Source organism: Podarcis bocagei (genome assembly GCF_964188305.1).
Source record: "Podarcis bocagei genome assembly, chromosome: 14".
NCBI lineage: Eukaryota > Metazoa > Chordata > Lepidosauria > Squamata > Lacertidae > Podarcis > Podarcis bocagei.
In genome coordinates this window covers 55933581-55959029 of record NC_138139.1, presented here as the reverse complement: position 1 = coordinate 55959029, position 25449 = coordinate 55933581, and the positions used below count along the sequence as shown (strand labels likewise).

General features: G+C 56.6%; 2 protein-coding genes across 4 annotated transcripts; one reads left to right on the top strand and one right to left on the bottom strand.

The window, feature by feature from the left end:
• Positions 1-956: 956 nt before the first annotated feature.
• Positions 957-10596, top strand: FAM234A (family with sequence similarity 234 member A). 2 transcript variants are annotated; one of them, XM_081170246.1, is made up of 11 exons: positions 958-1313; positions 1408-1527; positions 1628-1807; positions 4563-4693; positions 4854-4986; positions 5117-5258; positions 6133-6273; positions 6983-7058; positions 8312-8470; positions 8931-9036; positions 9515-10596. In XM_081170246.1, the coding sequence occupies exons 1-11, from the start codon at positions 1058-1060 to the stop codon at positions 9724-9726; spliced, it is 1656 nt and encodes a 551-aa protein (XP_081026372.1). In that variant the 5' UTR covers positions 958-1057; the 3' UTR covers positions 9727-10596. The 2 variants fall into 2 exon arrangements, with proteins under 2 accessions (XP_081026373.1, XP_081026372.1); XM_081170247.1 differs by lacking the exons at positions 8312-8470; positions 8931-9036; positions 9515-10596 and adding an exon at positions 7455-7563 and having other exon boundaries at positions 957-1313; positions 6983-7120.
• A 3348-nt stretch (positions 10597-13944) lies between these two features.
• On the bottom strand, positions 13945-25150 carry RGS11 (regulator of G protein signaling 11). 2 transcript variants are annotated; one of them, XM_081170248.1, is made up of 17 exons: positions 25064-25150; positions 24847-24943; positions 24571-24621; positions 24335-24441; positions 23729-23780; positions 23540-23598; positions 23357-23433; positions 23172-23253; positions 21649-21717; positions 19559-19588; positions 18721-18782; positions 17318-17431; positions 17017-17132; positions 16390-16477; positions 15070-15208; positions 14890-14972; positions 13945-14776 (listed from the first exon to the last, which is right to left on the bottom strand). In XM_081170248.1, the coding sequence occupies exons 1-17, from the start codon at positions 25124-25126 to the stop codon at positions 14623-14625; spliced, it is 1443 nt and encodes a 480-aa protein (XP_081026374.1). In that variant the 5' UTR covers positions 25127-25150; the 3' UTR covers positions 13945-14622. The 2 variants fall into 2 exon arrangements, with proteins under 2 accessions (XP_081026374.1, XP_081026375.1); XM_081170249.1 differs by having other exon boundaries at positions 19559-19582.
• Between the last annotated feature and the right edge of the window lie 299 nt (positions 25151-25449).

Below are 25449 nucleotides of genomic sequence, written 5' to 3'. Positions count from 1 at the left end.
AAGCCGCGACGGCGCCCCTGGGCATGTGCAAAGCGCCACCGGGAGCGGGGCAGGGGGCGCTGGGAGGAACCCCGGGCGCGGAGGCGGAGGGAGGGCGCCGTCGGGGCTGCCGAGGGGCTCCGCCTGGGCGCCCCTTTGGCCTTCCGGGCTCCGGACTACAGCTCCCAGCAGCCCCCGCAGGCCGGCCCCGCGGGGGGATCATGGGAGTCGTAGTCCGAAGGCCTGCAGGGCCCGGGGGGGCGGAGGCGGAAGAATTCCCCACCGGCCGCAAGGAGCCCGCCTCCTCCGGGCGCGACGCTCCCAGCCCGGTCCCGGTCCGGGGGCTCCGTCGGCGGCAAAGGATCGGGCCCGTTCCTGGAGGAGAAGGACGCTGAGTGAGCCGCCTGGAGCAGCAGAGACCATATTCTCCTTTTCACCCCTGTTGCCGGGATGACTGTTGTTAACTATTTCAACCCATATGACGACTATAATTATTAATTATTTTACTAATTATATGAAATATAAATGTATTATTTTGGAGGCACAGCTCATCCTCTAGAATAAAATAGCTTACCAGGGAAATGCCGAAGTTGCCCTTTGGGGGGCCTCAGGGTCAATTTCTAGGGTAGCCCGTCTGGTTGTACGGGGGTGTATGTATCTCAATTTCAACTCATGAGCTTTTGCTGCAATCTGCTCTGATTGTATATTTTATCTTTATGAACGCTGTTTTTATTTGTGTGGTGCAAGCTGGTCTTTGACCGTAATAAATTATCTATCTAATATAATTATATAATTATGTATTATAATTATTAATTATATTAGTTATAATTATTAATTAAGTAAAAAACAACTGTGCACAAATGAATTCTGTGCGAACCCCACAAACTGTAGCAATGAAAGCACCGCTCTGAACGCTGTTTGCTGGGCAAGGCAAGAGGGCTGTTGTCCTGCTTGCAGGTTCCCCACAGGCGTTGGGTTGGCCGCTGTGGGTCTGGGCCAGGGCGGCATTTGCTTGGCCTGATCCAGGCCCCCTTGTGTGCAGCAGGATCCGAGCTCCTTCCCCAAAGAGCCAGCTAGGATGGAGAACAAAGACCTGGAAGCCGAGATCCACCCGCTGAAGAACGAGGAGGGCAAAGGTCCCGAGGGCCTGGCCAACTGCACCCAGAAGGAAGCAGCCCCCAGGAAGCTCAAGCGGCTCTCGCGATGGCGCACGGCAGCCTTCTTCCTCTCCCTCTTCCTGTGCCTCACGGTGGTGTTTGCCTTCTCCTTTATCATCCCCTGCCCAGTGAGGCCCATTTCCCAAAGGATGTGGAGCAGAACTTACGAGGACGCAGGTGAGTGCGTGGGCGCAAGGGCCGCAGCCCCTCCTGGGGGCCCATGGGTGCTTGCGGCCCATCGCTGAAGCCCCCCATTCTGGCCTCTTTGCAGCAACCTACGCCTTCCTGGCCATGCAGGACGTCAACAAGGACCGGGTCCAGGATGTCCTCTTTGCCTTCAAGGCTGCCAGTGCCGGCAGCAACAGCACCAACAGCTCTTGCGCCAGCCAAGGTGAGGGTTCCTGGGCTTGGGCGGCTCTGCAGAGGCTGCTCCTTGGGGGAGAGAGGGGAGGAGGCCACAGGGGCTGAATGGGCTGCTCCTCTTCCTCCAGGCTTGGCCTCCCCCTGTGCCTTCCTGGCCGCTCATTCGGGCACCAACGGCAGCACGCTCTGGCAGAGGCCTGTCGCCCAAGAGCTCCTGCTGATGGACTGCTCCACGGAGCAGGATCACACCCCAGCCTGCCTCATTGTAGGGGAGCCGGACATCCTGGCAGCCATCGACCTGGAGACAGGTAGGCAGGTGTCCAGCAGCCCCTGGCCCAGAGCGGCAAGAGGCATGCAGGCAACCTTCCTGGTGCCATGAGGGGGTTGGGGGTGGTCTTGCCAAAGGCAAGGTGGTTCCTTTCAAATGAGATTCTTGAGCTCCAAAATACGCAAGCGAGTGAGGAGATTAAAATTTTTATTCTAAAACAGCAAGTAATGTATACATAGCAAGCATGCACTTCAGTCTGCCACTTGGAAACCCTCAAGAAGCGACAAAGTGACTCCCCCAGGTAGGTAGCCTCAGTTTGCAGGGCCCTGCAGCCAATCAGTCTGTGCACAAGCTTCAGAAAAACTGCCCAAACTCTCCCATTTTATAGATAGCCACCCCCTCCCAATGCCTCACTTTCTCAAAACAATGTCCAACATCAAAGAAGGTACCCAGCATTATTTTGGGATGCGTCCAAGGGAACGGGGGCAATTGGCAGGCCCCCAGCTGGCTCCAGCCCACCGGCCGGCAGCTGAGTGAACTCTGGTCCTTGGATCGGCATGTAACTGCGACCCGAACTCCAGAAGCTGGGCACGCAAGCCAGCAGAGATAAGAACTCTTCGCAACGGAAGGGCAGAGAGAGGCTGTGTAAAGCGTATTTACAGGCATTTTATTATTCAGCCTCAGGACAGAGGAAAAACATGTCTGCTCCCCTTCGTGTCCAAGCAAACAGCATAAGCAAAAGCTAAACACACAACGGAAGTTCCCAGCAGGCTGTGCTGGAATGTAAACAGGCATGTGACACACAACAGTCATGCCAGTTCCTCTTAAGGTGGAATGGAATATCGTAACCCGTCCTCCACAGCTGATTAAGGGAGCTGCATGTGGGGCTTCTCTCAATGTTCCCAGGACATTAAAGACTGTTCTCACACCATCAAAAAACTGAACAAGAGCGAGGGAGGGGGAAGGAACAGAGGAGGCAGGAAGGGCTCTGTGTCACTAGCTCCTCAATACCTTTTGTCTTCCCATATGGGGGGGGGGGTCCATTCTCATGAAGGAGTGGAACAGGTCTCGGTTTTTCGATTTCTGGGAATGGAGTTGAGAGATTACCTAACCTGGGGAGAAAACAGCAAAGACCTGATGAAGAGAGCACAGCAGAGGTTATATTTTCTGAGAATCCTCCGGAAAAACAATCTCTCCAAGGACCTGTTGATGGCATTTTACCATTGCACTGTGGAGAGCGTATTAACATACGGTCTGTGTGTGTGGTTTGGGAGCTGCAAGGTCAGGGAAAAAACAATGCTGTCCAGGGTTGTAAAGACTGCAGAGAGAATAATTGGGTGCGCTCTTCCCACCTTGGATCAAATCTACACTTCCAGGTGCCATAAGAAAGCTGCAGAGATAGTGCAGGATAGTGCGCACCCCGGAAATGATCTCTTTCAGCTTCTGCCTTCTGGAAGAAGGTACAGGGCTATAAAGACCAGGACTAGCCCCCTGAGAAACAGTTTCTACCCAAATGCAATTCTGGTTTTAAACACAGTACAGTATAAGAAGTCTCTATAGGAGTATTTTGTATTTTAAAATGGGGTTTCAGAGTTTTTAGGGGGGGTTGAATGTCTTATGTAGATTTTTCAATTTCATTGTTCTGTATGGGACAATGACAATAAAGATTTTGTATCGAGTGAGGAGCACCCATCCCACTGACCTTTGCATCCTGCAAGTGGGCTGGTGCTAAGTTAACTGGACACAGCTTTGTTCTGGGCAGCAACAGTGAGATTCCGTTCTGCTCAGACAGACGAGAGCTGCCTGCTGGATCAGTCCCAGGAGGGATCAGCGACTGGGTGGCCACTTGAGTCTAATTCCGTGAGCTCCGCTCTGCGATTGGGTGCCAGAGGCTGCTCCGCTGCCGTCCACCTTTATGCCAAAGCCAGGAGAGCATTGGAGCTCCTGTCTTCTCCTCCCTGGCCCAAATAGGACTAATTTAGCCAGCTAGCCCTGGTGATCATCTAATGTTTATTGGATGGGTTTTCCCCTTAAATTGATTTTTGGATTTCTGAATTTATTGCTATCCACGTTTCATACTGTCTTTTATGCTGTTTTTTGTTGCATCAATTGTTTTAAATTTGTTGTTGGCCACCCTGAGCCCGGTTTTCTGAACCGGGAAGGGCGGGGCATAAAAAAAAAAATATTATTATCATATCTATTCTAGCCCATATTCTGTGTTCCAAACAGAAAGTGGGCAAGAGGGAAGGAAAGGCAGTCGGTGGAAGAAGATTGGAAAAAGTTTAAAGACTATTTACAGAAATATTGTAAAATTAATGAATGTTAGAATGATGTTGGATAGAAATTAAGTGGTTTTTAGCTGTAATACTATAAGGGAATATGAAAAATGGATTACTAATAGGTAAAAATTTAATGTTACAATATTTTAAGATTAAAGACTAGGATAAACAAAGAGGGGAAGGATTTGCTGAACTAACAAACTGAACTGGAATACAAAAAAGGGAGGCGCGAGGAGGTCCGGGAAACAAGCTAATGAAAAATAAGTAATGGAAAGATTGAGTTGTTTTTAACTTTTTTTATTTTGTATTTTTCTTTTTTCTTTTTTCATTTTGTAGTATCTTGAAAATTTTAATAAATATTTTCTAAAAAAAAAAAGAGGGAAGGAAAGGCAGAGTTGTGGCCGGGAGTGTGAGTTGGCTGCCATGGCCAAGGCCCCCAAAATGCTGGGAATTGCAGTCCTTTGTCCCCTTCCTCCCCTCACCCCACGAGGCCCTTGCTTCCTTCTTATTCCTCAGGCCAGACTCTCTGGACTGAGGCTGCCAACCTCAGGCCTAATTCGACAGTGCTGAGTCCATTGCTGAAGATCCCAGATGTCGACGGAGACAGCACTTCTGACCTTTTGGTCTTCACTGAGACGGGAGAGGAGGTGAGCTTAAATAACTATAGATAACTATAGCGAGGAAACTTGGCATTTCTTCAGCATTGCCATGCAAGCCTCTTTAAGACTGGGCTGGCAGTGGCGGCGGCAGGATAGCCCAGCTTCCTCCCCAGGCGTGAGAATCCCATGGCCTTCGTTTGCTCTGCAGATTCAAGCCCACTTCTATTCAGGGAAACATGGCACCCAGATTGGATCCGTTGGGACCTTGCATCTTCCGGGAAGAGTCGGCCACCTCATGCAGGTCACTCCGAAGGGCTCCCACTACGTGCTGCTGTACACAGGTGAGTCCTTCCCCCTCCGGAGTCTTGGCCAAGGGCGGGGTCCTCTATGGAGAAGGGCTGTCCTGAGGCAATCTTTGGAGTCTGGCGAAGACGCTGCTGCTTGGCTCACCCGACTCCCTTCCTCCCTCAGCAAAGGCCCTTTACGCCTACTCTCTGAAAGCGCTGTGCCAGATGGCGTTCATCTCTCCTGCCCACAGCAGCTCTGGTCTGACGGAAGATCCACTCTGGGAGATGGCGATCGACAGCGCCACGCGCCAAATCACCTTGCTCAGGTACCGCTTGTAGGGTTTCCAGCAGGGGCGGGAGGCAGGGTTGACCATTGGGGGGCTTGGGGAGAATACGTAGCGTTCAGAGCAAGCCGGGTGGGAACTTGGGAAGAACTCAGTTCATAGGAAGGGGCATGTCTGAGAGCAGCAAGTGGGGTTGAGAGAGAGAGGTGGGGTGTTGCTGAGAGACAAAAAGTCACCAGTTCAGTTGGTGACCTTGTATTAGGAAGCCCCAGTGCTTTTTTTCTTAAAAATGTTTATGGGTACTCTCATTTTGACTCAAGAAAACCACCATTTTATAGTTCAAACTGGGAAAAATAAATACAGTAAAGGGACAAAAGTAAGGTGGTACCTCTGGTTGCAAACGGGATCCGTTCCGGAGGCCCGTTCACAACATGAGCAGAACGCAACCCGTGTCTGCATGCGCGGATCGCAATTTGCCACTTCTGCACATGCTTGTGACGTCACTCGCTTCCGTCTGAGACTCAGGAAATGCCATGACAGGAAACAAGGTCGCCATCGGAGGGAGCAACGGAACTGATGATTCACCGTGCTAGAGGAGAAACTAATTTTTTTAGTATCTTCTTATGTTAGATTCACAAAATGTTTAGGGGTATGCGTACCCCCAGAAAAAAGCACTGGGAAGCCCCCACCTGTAATACGGGAATACTGGTCCACCTCGCATGGTTGTTATAAGTTCTACAGAGAGGAAGGTGCTTCTTTCCCTTTGTCAGAAGAGCCCGTCTTCTGGGGGGTCAGGAGGGCAATGGGGGTCTCTCCCCGGCAGCCTCCTCTTGCCCTCATTGGTGTCAGCTGGCACAAGCGCCCCCTGCAGGCCCAGCTGAGCAATGACCAGCGCTCTTGGTCCCTCCCTGTTTAGCACGGGAGAAATCCACTACCTGACAAAGATGCCTGTGTCTTCGAGTGCCGATTTTCTGGTTTCAAGATCGAACATGATTGAGCTGGTGGACGGGCAGCGCTTGGGCTCGATGTGGGTCACAGAGACACCCCACATCCTAAGGTAAGGGGTGCCAGCTTCTGCCAACAACCATGACCTGCGAGGTCCGACTCTGGCTTGTGCCTCGTCCTCAGTGGCACAGGGAGAGTGGCCTGAGCTGTGACTTCGCACGGGAGGGAGAGGGAAAAGAGGGCAGACCAGCCGGTAGTTTTGCCATGCGTGAGGCTCTGAGCAATTACCGTATTTTTTGCTCTATAAGACTCACTTTTTCCCTCCTAAAAGGTAAGGGGAAATGTGTGTGCGTCTTATGGAGCGATTGCAGGCTGCACAGCTATCCCAGAAGCCAGAACAGCAAGAGGGATTGCCGCTTTCACTGCACAGCAATCCCTCTTGCTGTTCTGGCTTCTGAGATTCAGAATATTTTTTTTCTTGTTTTCCTCCTCCAAAAACTAGGTGTGTCTTGTGGTCTGTTGCGTCTTATAGAGCGAAAAATACGGTAATTACAGGTGGGCTTCGCAGCCCAGAGGAATTTGCCAAGAGTGCTCCTGAGCGCAGGCAGAATGCCCAAGGGAAGAGAAGGGCTTATGCAACTGGGAAGGGAGCGGGGGCTTCCCCACAGCTTTCTGGAGATAAATCCCTTTCTCCACTTCTCTCTTTAACCAACGATTTCTTCCCCCTTTTCTGGAAGGGTGGGGTGGAGGAGGGAGAGGTCCAGTGTGCCGGTCAGGGCTGCTGGGAACGGCTCATTCAGCTCCTCATCTCCCTCTTGCAGCGAACCTGTGCTTGGAGCCTACAGGCCGGACGAGGTCGACGTTATCGTTATGAGCAGAGACTCTTCCAGGAAGAAGGTTTGTTTAAAGGCCCACAGCCACATGGAGTCCCTTGCAGCAAAGGCAGAGTTTTATGATCCGTTTCTTTTATCAATTAAATTCAAATGCCGCCTTCACCTGAGGGTCACAGGGTGGTTTACCGGGGAAAAAAGAACAGCCCTGATCAGGAAAGTTTTTAATGTCTGGCATTTTATTATTTTTTTTATTTTGCTGGAAGCTGCCCAGAGTGGCTGGGGAAACCAGCCAGGTGGGCAGGGCATAAACAAGAAAATCATCTTCATAAAAATGCACAGCACAGTAGCAAGCAAGAATAATGCCTTCGGCCCCCTGGGGCCCTGCCCCCCCCCCCCAATTAAAAAGGCCATAGAGGAATGTTTTTGCCTGGTGCCGAAAGACACGTGAAGCAGGCGCCAGGCAAGCCTTTCTGGGGAGAACATCCCACAAACGGAAGACACCGCGAAAAAGGACTGTCCTTGTGTTGCCACCCTCCAGACCTCTTGTGAAGTAGGGGCGTGGGGCACAGAAAGAAGGGCCTGGGGTGACAGTCGCAGGGTCTCTGTCAGTTCATATGGGGAGAGGCAGACCTTGGGGCACTGAAGGCTTTTAAACCAGTCCTTTGAATTGAGCCCCAAAACTGATTGGCAGCCAGTGCAGTTGGGCCAGAGTTGGCCATACATGCTCAGACCGCCTTGCCCTGCTGAGCATCGTGGCCACTGAATTCTGCACCAGCTGAAGTTTCCAAAGCTTCTTCAGAGGCAGTCGCAGGTCTGCCGCATTGCAGTAACCTAACCTGGAGGTTACAGGAGGACAGATGACAGAGGTTAGGCTGTCCCAGTGCATGTGGGGGGCGCGGCTGGGCCACCAGCCAAAGCTGAAGGAGCCCCCAAGCGACAGCAGTGCACCCAGGAGGACCCCAAGTCGCGTACCTGCTCCTTCAGAGAGAGAGTCACCCCCTCAAAAGTGCCACCTCCCACCCTCAGGACTTTGGTGGCTCCTTAAAGATGAGCCAATCTGGTGAAGGAGGGTCCGCTTAATCAGATCCGAAGTTATAGACAGGCGTGCATTTTATAGGTGTGATGGTGAGGCTTGGTCCTGGCCTGCCATGGAGCAGCTTCTGGGTGCCGAGAGCCTTTGCCTCGCCCAGCGCCCCGTGGCAGAAGCACCCGGAGCAGGGGCTGCAGAGGGCAGCCTGCTTGGGGGCAAGGGCTGCAGAGAAGAGCGCTGAGGACCTGAGAAGGCAGCACCCTTTAAGGCGGGCCTCTTCTCCGCAGGTCATGGTTATGGAAGGCACCTCCGGCGACATCGAGTGGGAGGCCGGCCTGCAGCTGCTCTCGGGCGCCGACAGCCCCCGGCCGGCCACCCTCTCCACCTTCGACCGTAGATCGGTCTTCCTCTTCTGGGGCCAGTACCAGAGGGACGCAAACGGAACGGTGAGCGGAGGGTGGCATGCTGTAGCAGGAAGGGAATGCAAAGAAACTGTTCCTTCTGCCAGCTGGCTTTGGACGGGGGGGGGGGGGGTAGCAGAATGGAATTTGCCTTTAGGAATCTCTAGCTCAATTGGTAAAGCCTGAGACTCCTAATCACACGGTCGTCGGTTTGAGCCCCACGTTGGGCAAGAGTGGACTTTGCATGCAGTTGGAGAACGCCAGCTTTCCCACAGATCTGGCGATGGTCACACTGGCACAGGGTTGCCCCGTGCCCCTGCCCCTCTCCTCTGCCACCGCATAACAGAATCGCCTTCCCTAATTGGCACAACCTCGCCAGCACACATTTCATGCAGGGAATGCGCTGCTTCCGTGTGTTATGGGGGGTCTTGCTGGCGGGGCCTGCTCTGCGCAGTTTGCCCTTGCCTGGTGCCTGGGCTGCAGCTCTCTTCTCTCTTGGCACCAGGGGTCCTGGGACGGCGCCCAGCAGCAACTGTACCTGTTCCACCCCGCCTTGCCCAATGTCCTCCTGGAGACGAGCAACATCACGGAGCACATTGTGGCCTTTGAGGGTAAGTCGGTGTCACAATCCGGTTCACGGGCGATCGAAGTCCCGACAGGGGACGTCAGGACCGGGGGCAAGATGGCGGGATAGGAGCAGGAATGGGTGTCCAGAAGCCAGGATTCAGGAAAGGGTCTGAGGGTCAGGAAGCCAGGAGTCAGGAAGCCAAGGTTCAAGGATTAAGAAGCAAAGAAGTCAAACGCAGTAAGCGTGTTGCTGTGGCAAAGAGCCGAAGGGAAATGCTGACCTTATATCCCTTCCCGGCTCTTGCCACCAGGTGCTGTGGGTTACCAATCAGCCTCACCTATGTGGCCGCGCCTTGCCTCTTCCGAACAAACTTAGGAAGGCCCCAGTCCTGCAGAGTCCTGTTGGTCACAGGGCCTGGCTCCTGCACACACTCCTGACAGTCAGGGGCGGCTTCGAGGAGGAGGAGGCTGCTGCCGCTGCTGCTGCCTACCCCCCAATCCTTCACCCTCTTTCACTTCCAGGGGTGCTCTTTGAGCGGAGCCGCCACGCCTGCTACGTGCTCCTGACGGGGCCCCAGGTAGGGCAGGCCCCCGGGCAAGTGGTGCTCTCGAAGTGGAAGCTGAAGGAGGCCATCGCCGGCAGCCGCGTGATCTGGCTCAACCAGGTGGCGCAGAACAGCGAGCAGAGCGTCCGGGAGCGCTTCCTCAGGATGAGGTACCGCAGCCCCCAGTGAGCGCCGCCGGCAAGGCTGGGATGCAGGGAGAGGACGACCCCGGAGGACCCGAGGCCGGCAGAAGGCAGAGAAGAGCCACCGCGAGGCTGCCGATGGGCAGGGCTGGTATGGCAGGAGGGGGCAGAGGCGGCCTTCCCAGCGCTGCTCCTCGCCCGCTTCCAGGGCCCTTTCCCTTGGGGATCCTGCTGCAAAGGCTACCTCTCTCTGTCTTTGTTGATTGGGGGGCAAGCAAGCATGTGGCCCCTTGACTGGCACTGGAAGGCTCCCCCACCAGTGGACTCTCCTGGGGGGGGGGGCTCAGCACCCTGCACTTCACTGGGGCTGATGTCTGCAGCTCCCACTCCCTTGGCTGCCCAGCTCCTCCTTCCTCCCTCTCGCTGCTGCCTCCACCGGCTGGGAGCCAGCAGGGAACCAGGGAGTCGTTTGGGGGTGGGGGCCTTGGGAGCTCAGTGGGAGCCTGGCCTGCAGCGCTCAGGGGCAGCAGCCTGGGGGGAGGCGGTGGGGCTCCCCTCACTGCCCCTTCCCCAGGCGCCTGCCTTGCCACCCTGCTGGCCTTGGCTTCAGGCCCCACTTGGCGCAGGGAGGAGGAAGGGGGTTGGCTGCTTTGCACGGGGAAGGGCCCGAAACCCGCCCGCCCCCCACAGCATCCTTTGCCCAGGCGGCCCACCCCCCACCGCCAGGACTGGAGCCGACGGGGCTGCTTTTCCGCCTTTGGGGATTTCTCGGAAGGTTTTTCCTTTGGGCTTTGGTGGTGGAGGTTTCGCACACAGGGCCACCTCTTGCGCCTGAGGAGGCGGGGACTTGGCCAGCTCGCTGCTGCTGCTGTTGCTGCTACTGTGGTTTCAATAAATCCTGGTTCCTTGTCCACAACCTCCGTTTCCCGTCTGTCTCGGGGCTCCTGCATTTGGTCGCCAGAATGAGCTGGGCCCCCAAACCTTTGGCATTCACTTGGGGGGGAAGGAAGGGGGCGCAGTGGGCAGAGGCCCCTCCTCTCGACACGCTCTCCCCCTGCACATGCACTCTTGGGGATGAAGAGGCCGTGGCTCGCTTGCACCCCAGGCCCAAATTCAAATCCTCCGTACTGGCAAGGAGAATCCATTGACCTGGTTCTATGCCAAATAAATCCTGTTTGGGGGGTTTCAAAGAGAGACCTCTGTGTGGCAGGGCAGCCCCCTCCTTCACTCCAATAAGCCCTTAGGTACCTGGAAGCGACTCTTGACACAAGAGGGGAGCGTTTGCATTCTTGCCAAGTCCTGGGTCAGCCGTGCCCTTGCCTCCTCCTGGGCTCAGGCAAGCAAGAGGACCTCTGGGCTTCAGCAGAGTTTTCCCTGTGCAGGTTTTCAGTGAGGAATCGGTTTGCTTTCTGCCAAGTCAGGGCGTTGGTCCCTACGGCCTGCTGCTGCCTACGCTGCCAGGCAGGAGTCGTCCAAGGAGCCAGAGCTTGGCTGGGAGAGGCTGACGGGAAAGGGCTTCTGCATGCCAAGCAGCCGCTCTGCTCCTGCACTTAGTTCCACGCTGCATCCCCTGGGAGCAGGAGCTGGAGGAATCCCTCCGCCAAGGCTACTGCAATTAATCCAGAATGCGGCATCCAGACTGGTGACTGGGAGCAGCCGCCGGGACCACATAACACCGGTCCTGAGAGATCTGCATTGGCTCCCAGGACGCTTCCGAGCACAATTCAAAGTGTTGGTGCTGACCTTTAAAGCCCTAAACAGCCTCAGCCCAGTAGACCTGAAGGAGCGTCTCCACCCCCATTGTCCAGGTGCAGCGCCGAGGGTCTTCTGGCAGTTCCCTCATTGCAAGAAGCGAAGCTATAGGGAACCAGGCAGAGGGCCTTCTCGGTGGTGGCACCTGCCCTGTGGAACACCCTCCCACCAGATGTGAAGGAAATAAGCAGCTCTCTTCTCTTTAAAAGACATCTGAAGGCAGCCCTGTTTAGGGAAGTTTTTAAGATTTAGTGCTGTATTGTTTTTAACACTCGATTTGGAGCCACCCCAGAGTGGCTGGGGAAACTCAGCCAGATGGGTGGGGTATAAATAAATTATTATTATTATTATTATTATTATTATTATTATTATTATTATTATTAGCACAGCAGCACCAGAAAAAAAGCCACAGCTGGAACTTCAGAAGCAGGTCTTGGCCCTGGCACCAAGGGCTCGGCTTGCGCCCTCTCAGCTGTGCATGTGCACACACATACACACACACAACCCCCCCCCCACGTCCCTGTTGTGCAGGCCAGAGGGGTCCCGGCAGAGCAGCTTCTGGCTGACTTCCAGCCCTCGGCCCCCATCTGTTCCGAAAGTGCTTTGCTGGCATCTGTTCAGCGGTGGCGGCAGCATGCCACGCTGGGATTAGCGAGAGGGAAACGGCAGCAGTGCCAGGCTAAGAGGATGCCCTGCCCCAGTTTCCCCCAGGCGTGAGGACTGGTGGGCCAGGTAGAAATGTTGGGGGCAAAGCGGCCCTCTTGCAGCGCAGGCCTGCCAGGGGAATGAGAGAGACTCGGCTGCAACCCCCTGCTCAAGAGATGGGGCCAAGTGGGGTTTTAAGGCTCTCCAGCTTCTGCTGGGGAAACGCAATGGGAGAGCGGAGCTTTGCATCCCCTACTAATCTCCTTACTGGGCAGATGGCAAATACCTCCCAAGCCCCAGAAATGCGGAAAGATCCTCGCAGGGGATTTGGGGCTGAGGGGGGGGGGTGGCATGGAGCAGATGGACACGGCCGGTCCCGGAGCTCTTTGATTATCTTCCCCAAGGAAGTGCTACATGGGTGTTAGAATTGTAGAGTTGGTCACCTCAAGGTTGGGGTACTGCAACGCGTTCTGTGTAGGGCTGCCTCTGAAGACGGTTTGGAAACTTCAGCCGGTGCAGAATTCAGCGGACAGGTTGCTCACTGGAGCCAGACGGCTTGAGCATCTTACACTGATCCTGGCCTGGCTACCAATTAGTTTCCGGGTCCAATTCCAAGTGCTGGTTTTGTCCTATAAAGCCTTAAACGGCTCAGGACGGCAAGACCTCAAGAACCACCTCTTTCCTTATGAACCTACCCGGACCCTGAGGTCATCTTCTGAGGCCCTCCCTCTTTCCCACCACCTCCAGAAGTCCAGAGGGGGGCAACGCGAGAACGGAGCCTTCTCTGCAGTGGCTCCCTGTCTGTGGAATGCTCTCCCCAGGGAAGTTCGCCTGGCGCCTTCACTATACACCTTTAGGCGCCAGGCCTTTGGATCAGTGGCGTAGCGTGAGTTTTCAGCACCCGGGGCAACGCAAGTAGTTTGCGCCCCCTAACCCAGGGCAAGGCACGTAATTTGCGCCCCCCCTAACCCCTAACCTGCGAGTTGCCGCTGGCGCTGCCGCCCAAACGACGCCGCTTGCCCGGAGGAGGAGGGGGGCAGAGAGGCGAGGAAAATGCAACGGCCCAGCAGCTGCGGCGGAGGCGGGGCTGTGAGGAGGGGCTGCCTGGCGCGTCCTCCGCGGCGAGCGCTGAGAGCCGCTGCCTGCCGGACGCCTTCAGCCGGGCGCCGCGAGACATGTGGCTCTGCTACAGCCTGCGCCTGAGGCTCTTCGGCGACTCCGGAGGCAGCGAGCGCGCCCCCCCCCCCCAGATGTTGCGCCCGGTGCGGCCTGCCCCCCTGGCACCCCCCACGCTACGCCACTGCTTTGGATGACCCGATTTACATCCTATGCTCTTTTAAAATGTGTTTTTTTGTGGGGGGGGGCGGGCTGTTGGGTTGTTTTTGTTTTTATTAGGTATTTTGTGGTTTTATAGCTTGATTTTATTCTGTGAACCAGCCTGAGACCCCCGGGTATAGGGCAGTATATAAACTCAATGAAGAAGAGATGGAATGGACCCCACCCCACCCCACCCACAAGGGTCATTCAGCCCAGCCCCCGCAACGCAGGAATGGCACTGTGGGGGTCTCATCCGCTGCCCCCCCCCCATTGCAGGCAGTCTAGGCAGGCCACCCCACTCCTTGTAGCTGCCTGAAGCCAGGCATCTTCCCTGCCCCACACATGGCTGCCCCCCTCCCTCTGCTCTAACCCCGCCACCCCCTTTGGGGAAGGAAAGGCACCCGGAAAAGACACCCCGGAGGCTCCAGAATGAGAAGCTTTTGCTCCCCTGGCCCCCACCCCTTTCTCAGTGTTGACTGCAAATGCCCCCCCCCCGCCCCCAGTTCTTTGGGTGGAGAAAGGAAGGAAAACTGACCAGCCCCCAGACAGCTCTGCTGTTCCTATGGGTTTTTATTGGATTCCATCTTTGCAGAACAGATCTTGCAGCAGCTGCAACCTCCTTCACACACCAGACAGGTGCTGGAAGACATCTGGAGGGCCAAGTGGGTGCGGGGGGGGGGCCGCAGAGCAGAAGAAAGCCCGGCCCTTCCGGCCTTGCACTGCCCCCTCCCCTCGGGCAGCTGTGGGAGCAAAGGACACCCCCACTCTGCTCTGGGACCCATCTGGGGGCCTGGGGTGGCGTCCCTCACAAACCACCAGAGGACCCCTGGGGGGGGCACACACAAGGCCTTCCACCTCTGAGGTTTTCTGGACAGCCTGAGTCAGTTGTGCATGGGAGGGAGGGGGCCAGGAACGCTGCTCAGCTGAAGGAGGGGGGCTGGGAGCAGGTGGGCACTCTAGGCAGGGAGGGGGGCAATTCCTGAGGCAAGACAGTGTCCGGGGGGGGGGGCTGTGCTCCAAGAAGCAGATAAGGCAGAGGAGGTGATGCGTCTGTGCTGGGCTCCTGCATCATATGGCTTCGTTCCAGTGGGGGGGGGGTACAGGAAGGTCAGTTATGAGCATCAGTCGAGGGACGTCCAGGCAAGTCAGCAGTGCTTGTCTGGGGGGGGCAAAGGCAGGCCCTTCTCCTGCCTGTGTGTGGATGGCAAGGGGAATTGGGGGGGGGGTCCTAGGTGCCACCGTCCTCTTCGCCCCCCTCCTCCACCGGGGCGGGTGGCCCCGCTTTGCTCTTGTCTTCGGCCTTTGCCTCGTGGTCCCCCTGGGGGGGCGGCAGGGCAGGGCTGGGGCTGGAGTGGCGCTGCTTCCGCATGAAGGGAAAGACCCTGTGGGGGGAGAGGAAGGGTCCGGTCTGACACTGCAGAGAGGCAATCTCCCCCACCGCCAGCCCCCTCCCTGAAGTGGGGGGCACTTGCAGGGCCCCTCCCCATCCGCTCACCGCTTCTTCGTCTCCGGGGGGATGACAGCCTCCGCCAGCAGGTTCTTGTAGAGATCAGACTTCAGGAAGCGAGGGTAGGAGTCCTAGCGGGGAAGGGGGAGAGCTCTGGGGTGACTGGGGGGGTGACGATGGCCAAGGCAGCCCCAGCCCTGAGCCCCCACCCCCTGGATTGCTCCGCACCTTCTTCATCAGCATGTAGATGTGCATTTGGGCATCATCCATGACGTAGCGGTGGGGAGTCTTAATGCCTTCCAGAGTCCTCTCCATCGTCTTGCTGTCGATGTTCACCCAGCGGGTGGCCCCGGGGGCCAGGAACTGCCTGGAGGGAGAAAGTGTTGCCTTGGCATGGGCGGGGGGGGGGGCAGAGAGCTCCTGGCATGGGTGGGTGTAGGGGTGCAAATACCCAGAGTGTGGGGGGTCAGGTGGGATTGCTATGAGGAATCATGAAAAATGAAGCAAGCCACTGTGTCCGTGATGAAAGCGTTGACTGGGTTTGATTCATTGACAATAGTTTCTGATCGAATTCCACCTCTGCCATTTCCTTTCTCTCCACCTGACAGGCACGTATAAGCATTCTAGACACACAGGCCAGTTGCTTCATCAGGCATCCTCAGTACATAAAGTTAATAGGTTGCTCTGATGTAGTTTGTTAATCTTTAGATAGAGCTTAAGGGCCAGGAAGAGAGTCACAAGGAGATGGTAAATCCTGCCTCTCCTGTTTATTACCACCGGGGTTTTGCTGAATGCATTCCTCCTTTTATTCCTATTTCATTTACTCTGGACTACTATGCATGCTCAAGTAGGAAATAGTTTATTTGTAGTTTTAACTTTTAACTTTGTCCCTACATGGGTTTTTTTTTTTTTTTTTTAATGCTCAGAGGAAATCTGATTGGTTCTTACGAACACTGCGCAAAAAGTTCTTTTGTGAATAAAACGACCTGGGCCGAGGGGTGGAGAGGATTATTATTATTGGCACTCCTCCCAGAGTCTGGCTGGTCAAGCCTCGTGTGTATTTTATTAATCAGAGTCCAATCCTTCCTTGCTTTGGGAACGCTACAGGTGGGCACCGAGTAGAAGCGCCTGTGTGGGGTCTGGGAAACCCAGCCTGGCTTGGAGGTCCAGGTTCCTCTGGGGCTGGGAGGAAGGGAGAGGCGAAGCCCCATTGGAGCCCCCTAGAGGTGAGAGGCCACCCAGGGCCGGCCCTACCATGAGGCAGCTGCTACCTCGGGCGGCCAAGATTGAAGACCAGCAAGCGCAGGGAGCTCTGGGTGGGCGAGTGCTTTGCAACCCATCCTGCACCCGCTAAACTCAGCCGCTGCCTTTTGGGGTGCAGCAGATAAGGCAGAAACAAGATCCGAGGGTCCGCGGAGATTTCGCGCATGGAACGGGACGGGGAGGAGACTACTTCTTGCCCTCGGCTTCAGGCAGCAAAACACTTTCGACCGGCCATGCAGGCCAGGCCTGCGGGAGCCAGCGAGGGGAGGAGAGCAAGGCGCTTACTGGTAGATGGAGTCCACGATCTCCTCAATCCGGGCCTGCTCTCCGTAGCGCAGCTCTTCGCAGGCCTCCCAGAAGCTCAGGTTCTCAGCTGGAGAAGCAGGAGAGGAAGAGGGGAGAGGTAAGAGAAGCTGAAGAGGCGGCAGCACGGAGGGCCCCAGGGGGAAAGGACGGTGCGGGGCAAGTTGGTCTTGCGCACCCCAGAGGCAAAAGTACATTTTCGAGCACAAATCAATGTGTTGGTGTTGACCTTGAAAGCCCTAAACGGCCTCGGCCCAGTACACCTGAAGGAGCATCTCCACCCCCATCGTTCTGCCCGGACACTGAGGTCCAGCGCCGAGGGCCTTCTGGCAGTTCCCTCGCTGCAAGAAGCCAGGTTACAGGGAACCAGGCAGAGGGCCTTCTCGGTGGTGGCGCCTGCCCATCAGATGTCAAAGAAATAAACAACTATCTGACTCTTAGAAGACATCTGAAGGCAGTCCTGTTTAGGGAAGTTTTGAATGTCTGGTGTTTTATTGCATTTTTAACATTTTGTTGGAAGCCGTCCAGAGTGGCTGGGGAAACCCATCCGGATGGGTGGGGTATAAATAAATCTATTATTATTATTATTATTATTAAAGCTGGACCTACCACTGAACTCCTTCTTGAGGAACTCCAGGAGCTGTACCCGGCCCAGGCTATCTCCGATCAGCTCACTGAAGCCAAAGCTCCAGCGCTCCACTCGCAGCTTGGTGGGGGCTGTCACCCTGCAGGCAAGCGGGGGGGGGGGGCAGGGTGTAATGCAAGCCCTGAGGGACCCCTGAAAGCCAAGGGGCCTTTCCCCAAAGAGAGAGGGGGGAGGCAGGCAAGGGGGGCCCAGTGCAGACGTAGGCAGGGAGGGGGCCGGGCAGGCATCTGGGGCGCCTCCACCAATTGGGGGCGATGCGCTTACGTGGGGGCGTTCATGGCCCAGTAGGTGGTGTCGTCTGTGATCCAGGGATTACTGGGGAGGCAGCCGGACATGATGGGATCGTGCGGCACATATTGCTCGTTGAACTTGAGGTACCTGCAGAGGCAGCAGGAGGTGGGGGTGAGGAGTCGGGGGGGGCCTTCTCTGCTGCCAGGTACAGCAAAGGGGCTAAGCCCACCCTGGGAGTAACAGGCAGAGAGATGCAAGGACCCCCCCCCCCAAGAAGAAACACGTATGAAATAGGCACCTCACATCGCCCAGTAAGGCTGTGGAACCAAGGAATGGGCAGAACCCTGCTCCCCCCCCCCCCGCCTCTCAATCATTATCAGTGTGGGATTTACGTATAAGTTAAACAAGCTAGAGCTAGAGCCCCACTCTCTTGGGGGCCCAAAAAAAATTTAAAGGGGGGAAAACTGGATGTACAAATCCAAAATATAAGATAAAAAACAAATAAAAGAAAACCTACATACAGCAAGAGTGTTTTGTGTTGTGTAGGCTCCTCTGATGTAAGTCATGGGCTAGCCTGCTCCCTAAAATATCACTGCTTTTCTCCTTTCTATATATAGGGTGCCTACATTCTGCATGTGCAAATGGCTTTAGATACCTAGGTAAAGGTAAAGGGACCCCTGACCATTAGGTCCAGTCATGGCCGACTCTGGGGTTGCAGCGCTCATCTCGCTTTATTGGCCGAGGGAGCCGGCATACAGCTTCCGGGTCAAGTGGCCAGCATGACTAAGCCGCTTCTGGCGAACCAGAGCAGCGCACGGAAACACCGTTTACCTTCCCGCCGGAGTGGTACCTATTTATCTCCTTGCACTTTGACTTGCTTTTGAACTGCTAGGTTGGCAGGAGCAGGGACCGAGCAATGGGAGCTCACCCCATCGCGGTGATTTGAACCGCCGACCTTCTGATCAGCAAGTCCTAGGCTCTGTGGTTTAACCCACAATGCCACCCGCATCCCTATTTTAGATATCTATGAGGTCCATAAATTGCCATATAGCATTATATTCAACACAGCGACAAATTGTTGTTGACAAAAGACAGCTGGACATATAAAGGCCCCCATTACTAGGGCCTCATCAAACCTCAATCTGGCCCAGGTCATTGTCCTCCCCACCACCACCCTTGCCCCCTGCTCTTGAGATTGTAAGCCTGAGGACTGGAACCGCAGCTGGCAAAACGTGGGCTGGCCGAGACAACTGTGAGGTGGAATTGTCGCTGGTTCACTGAAGGAACCCAAAGATTGCTCCTTCATGGTTCCTCGTGCTCCTGGGGGAAAGTGACCCGTGGGTGCCACCACCTGGGCCCGTTGTTGTTCTACCTGCAGAGCCCCACCTGCCCCTGGAAGCCCCTGGCCAGCTGGCAGCCCTGGCGCTGCCACTCACCCTTCCAGGCAGACAGAAGACTTGACCCTTGTCCTGCCCATGGCGGCGCGGCAGTAGCGGATCTGCGTCCAAGAGAGCGGGGGGGGGGGTGTCAAGGAGCTGCCTGCAACCCCACCCACCCACCCACCCACTCCAGCTGGCCCAAGGCATCTCAGCAGCAGCCTCAAGGGCACCTCCTGATCTTGACCTGCGTCGCTCTTGGCCCACCAAGAACTTGGCCCACCTCCCTTCTAGAGGTAAGGAGGGTCTCCCCCCGACCCTGTCTCCACCCCCATCATTCAGCCCAGACACTGAGGTCCAGATCCGAGGGTCTTCTGGCAGTTCCCTCCCTGCGAGAAATGAGGTTACAGGGAACCAGGCAGAGGGCCTTCTCGGTGGTGGCGCCCTCCCTGTGGAACGCCTTCCCATCAGATGTCAAGCAAATAAACAACTATCTGACTTTCAGAAGACATCTGAAGGCAGCCCTGTTTAGGGAAGATTTTAATGTTTGATTCTGTATTGAATATTCTGTTGGGATCCGCCCAACGTGGCTGTGGAAACCCAGCCAGATGGGCAGGGTTAAAGAATAAATTTATCATCATCACCACCACCACCACTGTTCTCTGAAAGATAGAGCCAGCTTGTTTTCTCCTGCTCTGGAGAGTAGGACCCCAAAGAATGGCTTCAAGTTGTAAGAAAGGAGATTCTGAAGGTGTTTGACTCCCCTTCCTGGATGCTTTAGCTGAGATGCCTGCACTGCAGGGGGTGGGACAAGGAGACCCTGGGGGTCCCTTCCATCTCAACAATTCTGTGATTCCTGTATCCCTTCAGCCCCCTCCCCCCCCCCAAATAAACTCACCTCCCGTTTGTAATAATCCGTGTTCTTTTCCTGGAAAGGGGAGAGAAAGAGGTGAGCACATCTCAGGGGCTGCCTTTGCCTCGCTGCCCCCCTCATCTTCTCAGAGAGGGTCAGACTCCAGGGTTGCTACTTCCCCCCCCCCACTGGCTTTTCCCTCTCCTTCCCCCCAACTCCCTTTAACCAGAGATTCCCAGAGTTGAAGCAAGAGGGCAAAGCGCCAGGCTCAGACCTCTCCCGATGGGGGGCCCCCTCCTCCCACCCACTCAAAAGGAAGCATGGGGCTAAGGGACCCTTCCCACCCACCAGCAAGCAGAGCCCCCCCCCATCCCAGCAGCAAACAGTGAGTTAGTTACATGGCCGTGTTAGTGACTTACGTGGACGGACAGACAGACAAAGCGGCAGACAGAAGAGAAGAAAACAGACCCCAGTGATCAGTAGGGGGGGAAGGGAGGGGGGAGCACAGGCAGACAGAGCAATGTGAGACAGAGAGACGGACGCAGCCCGACCCCCCCCCCCAGCACAGGGACGAGGGGAGCAGTCCGCACACATAGGGGGAGGCCTTTCCCTCAGTCGTCGTCCCCGCCTTCGCAGCCCTTCTTGGTGGAGATGCAAGGAGGGCCTTCTCGGTGGTGGCTCCTCCCAGGCAACTTTGGAACTCCCTGCCTAGGGAAGCCCGGCTGGCTCCCTCCTCACTGCCCTCCTTGCTCCCTCAGGTTTGGGGGAACTGACTGCTTTTGAGGAACAGGCTGGTGCTGGCTGCTGCTATTGACATTATTTGCATGGTTTCCGTATCGGCCCGAATATATATATATATTTAGTGTTTATTTTTTTATTTTTTACCAGCAACCAAAACACAAACAGTGAAACCCCCCAGGCGGTTGGTACACTGGGTATACATAATCAATAATAACATATTAAAATCAACCATATGTACAATGTTATATACGTTAACCCTCCTCCATCCACAAGGTTTATCTAATTTTTAACATTTTAATTTCCCCAAATTGTTCAAACCTACCCAAATAATCTTCTCAAACCAATCCTCCTCTTTCTCACTGACCATAAACCCTTTCATTCTGTGTATCTTCACAGTTAGATATTCTAAAATTACATATTATTCAGTTTTTTCCTCCATTGGTTCACCCCTAACTCTTGTGCATTTTTCCAATTACTCGCTATAACCTGTCTGGCTGCAGTTACCATCAATTTTACCCATTTACATTCTGCACTCCCCCCCCCAAATTCCGACCGCAAAGTTAAGTGCAGCTTAAATTCATGGCCATACAAAAACTGGCTTTTTTTGTGAGATCGCTGCTGAGACAGACAAACAGTAAAAGGGAACAGGTGTGAGCGCCTGTGGAATTTTAAGGGAGCGGCATTTTTCTTTTCCCCCCTTGAATTTTAAAGGTGTGGCTTATATTCAGGTGTGACTTATATTCGAGCTGTACAGTATACTGTTTGACTTCTATCAATGTTTAATTGTTTTTTAACAATTCCTGCCCACCCCCTGCCCCCCGGGCAGGTTTATAGCAGTTCTTATTTATATCTGTGAACCGCCTTGAGTCCCATCAGGGGAAAAGGTGAAGTATGAATAATTATATTAATATTATAATCTGCAAAGCCGGGGGGGCCTGCCGAGGGGGCGAAGGGAGCCAGGGCGACAGGCACCTTCCAGAAAGAGAAAGGTCAACACAGAGGCATGTCCTCACCAAAGGGGAACGCGCAGTGGGGCCAGGCACAGGAGGTTTTTGCCAGCCCCACCCTGGGCCGGGCAACTCACGCACTGCAATGGAGGAGCAGGAAACAGAGAGAGCCCCTTGCAAGGAAGCCAAAGGCAGGCATCGCTCTACCACCAAGCGAAAGCAGGCGGTAAGGCTGGCACAGAGGGTGCCCCCCACCATTGGTGAACAAGAGGCAGGTGCTGGGGGCATTGCTGGGAGCCGGCAAGCCATGCCAAAGGCTCTTATGCAGCTGCAGCAGCTGCCCAGGGAGGTCTGGGGCACAGAGCCCAGGGCAAGGGTGGCCCAGCAATGTGCCCATCGCTCCCCACTGCCCCCCCAGATCCGCCGCCCCCCACCCCCCACACTCACCAGCTGGACTCGGGTGCTCTGGCAGTTCCTCCTCTCCGGCCCTTCCTCCATCACATTCAGGCTGCCAGGCTGCAAGCAGGAGAGAGAGGCTGGATTTTACCCTTCCCTCCCGAGCAAGCAGGGCTCCAAGTTCCCACTCTGCTGCCAACCTGGAGGCGCCCTGGGGGTGCAGGATAAACTCTTGGCCTGCCTCCCAGGGCCAGAGGGGTCAAGGAGGGGCCTCAGGGGCCTCCTCTGCTCTGGACCCAGCTGCCCGTGGGCAAGGGAGGCCAGTGCAGCAGGAGGAGGAGCAGCTCACTGCCCAGGAGATGCCCACGCCATCCCCTCTGCAATGCCACTCTGGCTGGAAGAACAGGGCAGTGGGAGGCGGCAGCTGAGATGGCTGGGAAAGATCGTGTGATACCTATTAGCAATAACAGCCATATAGGTCAAGGACCCCTAGATGGTTAGGTCCAGTCAAAGGCGACTCTGGGGTGCAGGGCTCATCTTGCTTTCAGGCCGAGGGAGCCGGCGTTTGTCCACAGACAGCTTTCCGGGTCATGTGGCCAGCATGACTAAACCGCTTCTGGCGCAACGGGACACCGTGACGGAAACCAGAGCGCACAGAAATGCTGTTTACCTTCCCACCACAGCGGTACCTATTTATCTCCTTGCACTAGTGTGCTTTCAAACTGCTAACTTGGCAGGAGCTGGGACAGAGCAATGGGAGCTCACCCAGTCATGGGGATTCGAACTGCCAACCAGCAAGCCCAAGAGGCTCAGTGGTTTAGACCACTGTGCCACCTGCATCCCAAAAAGCCATACAAACCCTCCCTGTTCATGGGCAGTCTGCCCCTAAACACCAATTGCTAGGTGTCGCGCTGTTCAGCTCATGCCCCACTTGTGCAGGGCCATCTTTTGCAGATGCAAATATCTGCCCAGCACCCCCAAATTACCATGGATAGTGTTGGGGTGGCCGTAGCTGCACACTGCCAGCCATTGGGGGGCAGAACTCTCCCCCATGCCGCTGTAGGAGAGCAATCCCCACAGAGGCTTGGGAGGGAAGCTGCGCGCCCGCCGGCCATATGGTTGCAGCTGGCGGGCATGCAGGGAAAGAGGGCGCAGCTGGCGGGCATGCAGGGAAAGAGGAGGCCGCCAGCAAAGCCGCGCAGCTCCCCCACTCACTGGGGCGCCCCTGAGAGGCCTGCGCCCTGGCGCGATGCACCACTAAGCCCTATGGGAAAGACGGCTCTGCACTTGTGAGCTTCTTAAGAGGCATCTGCCTTGCCTAGAAGGGCCTTTGGTCCAATCCGGCTACGGGCCTCTTCTGATGTCCTTCTGAGAGATGGACTGGTAGTGGAGGGATGCGAGTTCAAATCCCGGCTCAGCCATGAAGCTGGGGCTGGTGGGCGTGGCTGGCTGACAGCAGCACACAGCCCCTGCCCCCCATGTGGCCCTGCAGGTTAGGAGAACAGTGGGGCTGGCAGCCTCCGGCAAGGGCAGCAGCCTCTCTCCGGCTGGGCTGCCTCCCTTCCCCGCCTCACCGGGGGCCTGTTGACGAGCCAGTAGGCCTGTTCCTGGCACTCGATGACGATCCGGTCGCCTTTCCGCCGCTGCTTGGCTGCCCTGGGGGGTCGAGAGGAGGGAGGGATGGAACTTCAGGGCCTCTGGCTTTCCCAGCTCCACACCCCACATGGCTGCCACCTCCTCCTGCCCCCCACAAACTCACCGGAGCTGCTCTCTGGCCTGCATAACGACAAAGTCCCAGGTGTGGTTGATCCTTTTGTGCAGCTGGTTGTAATCTTCCTGCAGGGGATACCGTCATTCCAGAAGAGGGGAGCCAGGAAGCATGAAGAGGGGGCTGCACTTCCCCCTCCCCACCTGCCCCCACCCACCATGCCCCCCCCTTTACCTTCTCATGCTCAATGAGCTCTCCCTGCTTACGGATGTTCTTCTTGGCCAAGTAGATGGCTGGAAAAGGGAGGGTCTGTTGTTGGCCATGGAACCGGGTTGGGGGTTCCCCCACTGCCTGGGGTCAAGCTGCCCAGAGGTCTCCTGGGACCCCCTTGGCTCTTGGGGGGGGCAGAGAAGTGGCTCTCACCATAATCCAGGTCTGTCGCTGGCCACTTGGTGCTCATCCAGAAATAGGGGGTCTGTGAAGCACAGAGAGAGAGGCCGGATTAACTATGAACCGAAAGCAGCACCTGCGAAGGGCATCATCGAAAGAGGGCACCACAGACATCTCCCACTGCCGGATTTACCATGGACTTTGCAGTTAGAAAAAGTATGGGATTCCCTCCCCCCCCCCAAAAAAAATGTAAATAAAGTATATAAAAATAAATATTATTCTCCATCTGACTGTAGGTTTTGTTTCATTTCGAAAAACAAAATTCTATTCTGCAGTTTATTATAGTTTATATTTTGAATTAGAGATCTATGGGGGCACCCAAATTTCCAATCGCTTAGGGCCTCTAGAGATCTTAACCCGCCCTGCCTGATTGGGGAGAGGGGGGCAAGAGCCAGCCAAGCCCCTTTGGCCCGCAGAGGCCGCGCTGCCCCACCCCCAGCTGCGCCTCAAGGCCCTCCGGGCAGGGGGCTGCCCGATGATGCAGACGGAGACTCTGCGCCCCCAGGCTTCCCGGAGCCTGAGAGAAGGACCGCCCCCCTCCTCCTCCTCCTCCCGCCCCAGAGATGCTGGCCGACCCACCTGGAAGCGGTAGGGCGTCTCGTCGACGCGCAGGGCGAGGCTGCGGGGCTCCTTCAGCGGGTAGATGTAGCCGTGCTTGACGATCAGCTTACCCAGGTGCAAGGACTCTGCGGGAAGGACGAGGGTCGTGAGCCGCCCCCCGCCCAGCCGCCCCCCGGCACATCAGCCCCCCGCCCAGCCGCGCCCTCGAGCAGCTCCGCGGGGCTCGGCCGAGGCTTTGCGCAGCGCCGACTCACCCTCTTCCGAGAGGCCGTATTTCTGCAGGAGCCACTCCACGATGTCGTATCCTGCGGGGAGAGGGAGCCCCCAGGTCAGCAGGGAGCCCGGCGCCGCCCGCCCCCACCGGCCCCGTCATTGCTGGGGCGCCTCCGCGGGGCTCAGACCGGCCCTCCCGTGTCCCTCCATCCATCCAGAGGCAGCTTTGCGCAGCCGCCGCTGCCGGGAAGGCGAAGCGGCGCCGGAGGGGCGGCGGGGCGCGCTGTGGGGCGCCCCCTCGGGGGAGACTCACTCACCGGTCATGGCGTGCGGGATGACCGTGAGCAGGAGGCGTTGACTGCGCAGCTTGATGCCCATGTCCGGGTCCTGCATCCCCAGCACCACGCGCTCCATCTGCGGGGCGGCAGCCGCTCAGACCCAGACCCCCTGGCTCCCGGCGGGGGGACCCGGGGCACCCCACCCCACCCCGCCGCCCACGGCAACCTCCGGCGCCCCCCGCCCGCCCCCACCCACCTTGGCCAGGCAGGGCAGCTGCAGGCGCGGGCTGCCCCCCGGGCGGAGCGCGCTGATGGTCATGGCGGCGGCCCCGGAGCGGCCGGGCTGCTGCAGGCGGGCGGGCGGCGGCGGCGGCGCCAAGTGGCCGCTTCTGCGGCGGGGCACCGTCGTCGGGCCGGAGGCCGGGCGGCTCTCGGCTGCCCCCTGCTGGCCTGCACCGCCAGCCTTCCCCCTGGCGCCCGGTGCCTCTGGGCGCGTGCAGAGCGCGGCAGCGGGTTCCGGCCAACCCGGGGAAGCGCCCGGTCCGGCTCCTTCAGTTTTGCACGGGGCTGGTGCGGGGCGAGAAGCAGCAGCTCGGCGGGCGAGTCCCTTCCCTCCTTTTGGCCCAGGCGGGGGCTCCCTCG

Coding starts and splice junctions, on each gene's coding strand:
- FAM234A (XM_081170246.1), top strand. CDS start 1,058: ATGGAGAACAAAGACCTGGAAGCCGAGATCCACCCGCTGAAGAACGAG. Junction 1,528..1,627: donor CAGCTCTTGCGCCAGCCAAG/GTGAGGGTTCCT, acceptor CTCTTCCTCCAG/GCTTGGCCTCCCCCTGTGCC. Junction 6,274..6,982: donor GAGACACCCCACATCCTAAG/GTAAGGGGTGCC, acceptor TCCCTCTTGCAG/CGAACCTGTGCTTGGAGCCT.
- RGS11 (XM_081170248.1), bottom strand. CDS start 25,126: ATGACCATCAGCGCGCTCCGCCCGGGGGGCAGCCCGCGCCTGCAGCTG. Junction 23,599..23,728: donor AGCGACAGACCTGGATTATG/GTGAGAGCCACT, acceptor TCCCTTTTCCAG/CCATCTACTTGGCCAAGAAG. Junction 21,718..23,171: donor GGCTCGTCAACAGGCCCCCG/GTGAGGCGGGGA, acceptor TCCTGCTTGCAG/CCTGGCAGCCTGAATGTGAT.